Raw genomic sequence first — 5,529 nt, 5'->3', positions numbered from 1 at the left:
TTCTGCTGTGCATAAGGTCGCTATGAGTAGATGCTGACTCAATGGCACCTAACAACAACAACAAATATCACAGGTTAATGTACAGTTTCTAAAAACAGAGAAAGTAGAGACTAACCACCCTTTAGGAAAATGGGCAAGAGATATGAACAGCTGGTTCAGAGAGAAAAAGGAAGGAATGCTGGGTCTAAGGTAAACGCATATGTAATTTTGTTGGGAATTGCCAAATACCTCTTCTTTTCATTCTCACCAGCAATGTATGAGAGCGCTGATTTCCACTTATCACATGTTGCCAAGCTTTCGATTTCTGTCAGTCTCGTAAGTAATGAATAAGCAGCTTAGCTGGGAACCAAAAGGTCAGTGGTTCCAACCTACCAACTACTATGCAGGAAAAAGATGCGGCAGTCTTCTTCCATGAAAACAACAGTGAAATAATGATGTACCCAAAACCCACTACCATTGAGTCTATTCCAACTCACAGTGATGCTAGAGGACAGAACAGAGCTGTCCCATAGTTTCCAGAGCCAGTGGTGTGTATGAATTTGACCTTTTGGTTAACAGTGTAATGTTTTAATCACTGTGCCACCAGAGTTCCTTGAAAAAATGATCTAAACAATAAAAATCGATGTCAGCTAAAATCACTAAAAGAAAAGTTGATGGAGAACTTTGTAAAGAGGATGGGTCAGGCTGACAAACCCTAAGATACCAAAGATAGAATCAACCAAACATTATGATCCTCTAGCTGTGCTACCACAGGATGAACAAGAAGCATTCTTGCAAGTCCCTGGTGTCACGTCCTAGTGGTGGAGCAGGCACAAGTGAGCACAGTGAGTTCCTTGCACCAACTGCTGTCAAGATGGCTTCCCTCTGATACCTTCCTTCCTTTCCATTCGTTCCTGGTTTCTATTAGGAGTGGGGAGGAACCTACCAACACCTCTTTCTTACTCTGACTTTAAAATTATCGTGAAAGTGTGTGGCATGCAGCAACTTTTATATTATAAAAGATAAAAGGAGAAGTGAGCAGAGAAGGGGGATTTAATACTACCAAGAAAGAAAAGCTGGGAATGGAGTGGGTCCTTTGGACCTGGGGTCCGCACGATGTGAAGCTTCTAGGTCCAGGGAAAGACCAATGCGAAGACACACGGAGCTCTCCAAGGAATGCTGTGCCTACAGATGCTGAAAGAAGACAAGGACCTATTTCTAGAGCCAGTGCTCTGAATTTGGACTTCTAACCTCCCAAACAGTGAGAGAATAATAAATTTGTTGAAGCCATCTATGTGTGGTATTTCTGTTAAGCAGTACAAGATAACTAAGATCCTCATATCCCTGAAGAGTACCATGAAAGTAGCTAAGGGAAAGTCAGTGACCTGAGAAAGCTTTACGGCTGGAATGATAAAATTGCAGCACAGGCCTAGGATGATGGATGACCAGGTACCAAACAGAACTAGACACAGAAGATGCACAGTAAGAAAGATGTTCCCTGCACTGCACGTGCCCAGTGCCCTGATCCTTCCCCGACTCTTTGGCCACTTTAACATAAGCCTACCAAAATCACCACTACCACCACCACCAAAATGAATACTAAAAATCAAGTTCAATTAAAAACAAATGTTTTTTTGAATGCCTGAGTTTGTGGTTTGAAATCTCAATAGGCGGGAAATGAAACAACCACCATTCTCCCTAATAGTTTCAAGAGGAATAGGGAAAAACTATGTCTCCTCATGTCTTGTTGCCTAGGAAAATTACGTAACGATATAACCTCTGCATTGTTGTTGCTGCTAAGTGTCGTCGAGTCGGTTCTGACTCACAGCAACCCTGAATAGGGTTTCCAAGGAGCAACTGGTGGGTTTGAACTGCAGGCCTTGTGGTTCGCAGTCCGATGCTGATTCTACAGCACCATATAGTTGAGATTATTACCCAAACTTCTAAGTTTTATATTTAATGTAAAAATCCAAAATAATCACCTTGAAGTGACTTTTTCACACTTCCATAACACTAATTCTTTTCTTTCTCCTGTCATATTGTCATATAACATTTTACAGCTCAAACACATTTAAGTTCATTTTAAGATTCTAACAACTTACAGAAAATCCATTCTGAATGAGACTGCCAGACACCAAATACGTGACGTGCAGTTGGGCTCCTGAATTTTCCTTTCGCTTTCTTTCAACATAATCATACAACATCCTGTACAAAAAGGTAACAACAAAAAAAGCACAAGTCAGTCCTTAGTACAAGTTTTAACCTCATCAACTCTGAATTTCATAATTTTAAAAGTTATATATCTTAAATCTGTAGTCCATCAAATTTTCTAAACAACAGAATTTTTCCTAACAGTCTATGGGGAGAAAGTTTAAGAGACATAGGACATGGGGATTGGAGTCAATTTTATTAAGTTAGCACAGTGATCCAGTTAGTGCCTGAAAAAAAATAAGTATAATAGGCCAAGATGGATTAAACATGCATTAAAACAGAGGCAATGGGATATAATAGACAGACCAGACCACTCCAACAAAACTACGTTCAGTCACTATCTAGCTATGGGTACCTAGGTAAATTCAATAATTTTCTAGGCCTCTATATTGAGGTTTAAAATCGGAAGGCTCTACTAGATTGGAATCCTGGTGTGGCGCTCACTGATGGTTAATGTGCTAGACTGCAAGGTCGGTTTGAACTGCAAGGTTGGCAGTTCAAGCTCACCAGTCACTCCTCAGAAACCCTATGCAGGTTCGCTATGAGTAGGAATCGACTCAACGGCACTTAACAAGAAAGTATTAGATTAGTAATTTTCTTAATTACATGCCAATCTTGAACCATCCCTCAACTCCTAAAATTATATGCAAAATGTGTACATATGTGCATTTTTGATGGGGAAAATTTCAAGGTTTTCAACAGATTCTCAAAATGGTTCATTATATTCATAGCATTAAAAACCACTATACAGATGATCAGAGTCCTGGTGTGGCACTGTGGGATAAAGAAGCAGAAGCAGACTGCAAGCTCAGTTTGAACCACAAGATAGTCAGTTCAAACTCACCAGCCAATCCTTGGAAACCCCATACAGGGTCACTATGATTTAGAACCAACTCGACAGCACTGAACAACAATATGGGGATGACCACAAATGTCCCTTCCAGCTCTGAAATTGCAGTGTTATTATCACTCAGATTTCAATGCAGCTTTGGGACCACAGAATGTTAACAGCTTACTTCAGAGTATTCTCTAACCTGAGACTGCCAAACACCCAATGAAAAAACAATTCTGGTTTGAGAAATATTCCCAAATTCATTTTTAATTCTGTTATCCAGCAACTATCAAAAGCTGGCTCCTTCCTACTCAATAACTTAGTTTTAACCCCTCTTTCTTTCATTTATCTATTTCAAGAAATGTTTACTGAGCCTCTGCAACATGTCGTACTTCTGCCACAGCCAAACACAAAAGCTCATTTTGCACTGTTGATAACTCACTCTTTTCTTGAACCATCCTCTCTTGGTTTCCATTAAGCCATGCCTCACTGAGCCTCCTCCTACCCTTCTCACTGCCACTTCTCCATTTCCTGCACAGATATATCTATCTACCTCTCCCCTTGGTGCTGTCTTCAACTATCTTAACTCTCGTTTCACTCTAGATAGTGACCAACCCTCCTGGTTTGCCCAGATCTGAGACGATTTCTGGGATATGAGGCTTTCAGAACTAAAACACGACAGGACTGGGCAAACCAAGATTGTTGTTGGTTACGTTCCTAGAAATTCTCCTTGGTTTCTTTAATTCATCCCTATAGTTTCTATCCTCAACAATATGATCTCCTCAAATCACCCAAGTCAGAAATCTGGGAGTCATTATCCTTCACTTCTGTCTATTCAGGGAGTTGCCAAATATCTCAATTCTCCCTCTCAAAGAATTCTGGATTCTATCCTTGCCAAATCACTTGATTAGATCATTTCACTCCAGGTGTCAGTTCTTCTACCTCCTCTTCACTTCAGTAGCCACAAAGCTACCATAGTAAAGTTTTAAAAATGCAAAGTCAAAAAAAATGCAAAATAAAAATTTACTGACTGCCTACTTTTATGTTCTAGACCTTGAGGACAGAGCATTGAGCAAAACATGCAAAGTTCTAATTCTGTTGGAGCTTACACTGTAGGTATGAAACAAACAATAAACAAATACATAATGCCAGATGGGAGTTAAAAGTAATATACGAAGAAGAGAGTACCTGAGAAGTTTTAGAATTTTATCTAAGATGATTAGAGAAGGCCTCATGAGCAGAACTCTGCAGGAAGTGAGGCAGCCACCAAGGTGGATATGTTGAAGGAGAATGTTCTAGACATAGAAAACAGCATATGCAAAGGTTCTGAGGCAAGAATGTACACAAGATCCAAATAACTAAAAGGTCAGTGTGGCTTGAGTGGAATACAGAAGGAGAGTGGTCGGAGGGCCAGACATGACGGGCTCGATGGCTACCATTAAGAAGTCTGATGAAGAAAGGACGGCATCAGGAAGGTTTAGAATTGAGAAGTAATGGGACTTCACTTACCTTTTAGAAGGATCCCTGACTGCTATGTGGAGAATATATGAGGGTAAGTAAAAAAGTAGGGTTACAAAATTATCAAAATACGAAGCTACTGTTCCTTGACAAGTCTCCGTACAGGTCTATACAGTTCTAAAGGTGATGTTTACAGTTCTCTTAATTCTCCCCTGAAGAATTCTGCACTCTTTGATATACATGACATCAAAATGGCAGCTTTGGTATCCTCAAGAGACTGAAATCATGTTCCTTTTAAATGTTGAGTTTTAGGAGTAAAAAGAAGCCTGAAGGACAAACATCAGGGCTGTAGGGTGGATGAGGTAAGGTTTCCCAACAAAATTCTCATAGGACCCTCGAAGAAGTAAACACACTGTGATGAAAAGCAAAAAAAAATCTTGGGAACAACTTTCCTAACCTCTTTCTCACATGCAGTTTTCAATTTTTGTAAATTTCTTCCAAATAAACCCCTGTGATAGTCCTGTATCCTTCAAAACAAATCTATCAATATTACCTCTATGGGATCCAAAAACTCCACCCACCGTAACCTTTTGAGCTGACCTCTCTGCCTTGAATTTAACTGGCCCAACAGATCCCCTCAGAAGGCCAGTTTTGACTGGACTTATTTTGAAAGTAGCTCTAACAAGATGAAGACAAGTATATTACTATGAGAGCTTGTCTGCAATCATTCACTGATCACAAAAACATGTTTAAACACATTTTGTTTGGAATGAACCCAAGCATGTGACCTGAAATCCCTAGTAGCAATACTTTTTGACTTACCCTAGTACTGTAGAGAAACAAGACTGGATGCAGGGGGACCAGTTAGGAAGGAGGCTTTTGTAATAATCCAGGCTAGAGATGATGGTGCCCTACACTAGGGTGACAGGAGTTGTTGTTGTTGCCATCGAGTCGGGTTAAGTTGTTGTTAAGTGCCATCGAGTCGGGTCCGACCCATAGCGACCCTGTACAGGGTTTCCGAGGGTGTAAATCTTTACGGGAGTAGAAAG

General features: G+C 40.3%; 1 protein-coding gene across 1 annotated transcript in view; it reads right to left on the bottom strand.

The window, feature by feature from the left end:
* POLD3 (polymerase (DNA-directed), delta 3, accessory subunit) overlaps positions 1–5,529 on the bottom strand; it is a 62,506-nt gene that overhangs the window by 49,412 nt on the left and 7,565 nt on the right. Inside the window, exon 3 of the mRNA XM_006875413.1 lies at positions 2,082–2,184. Within this exon, the coding sequence (XP_006875475.1) occupies positions 2,082–2,184 (103 nt within the window). The remainder of the gene's footprint in view (positions 1–2,081; positions 2,185–5,529) is intronic.

This window comes from Chrysochloris asiatica, unplaced genomic scaffold (genome assembly GCF_000296735.1).
Source record: "Chrysochloris asiatica unplaced genomic scaffold, ChrAsi1.0 scaffold00326, whole genome shotgun sequence".
Lineage (NCBI taxonomy): Eukaryota > Metazoa > Chordata > Mammalia > Afrosoricida > Chrysochloridae > Chrysochloris > Chrysochloris asiatica.
This window is presented reverse-complemented; position numbering and strand designations above follow the sequence as displayed.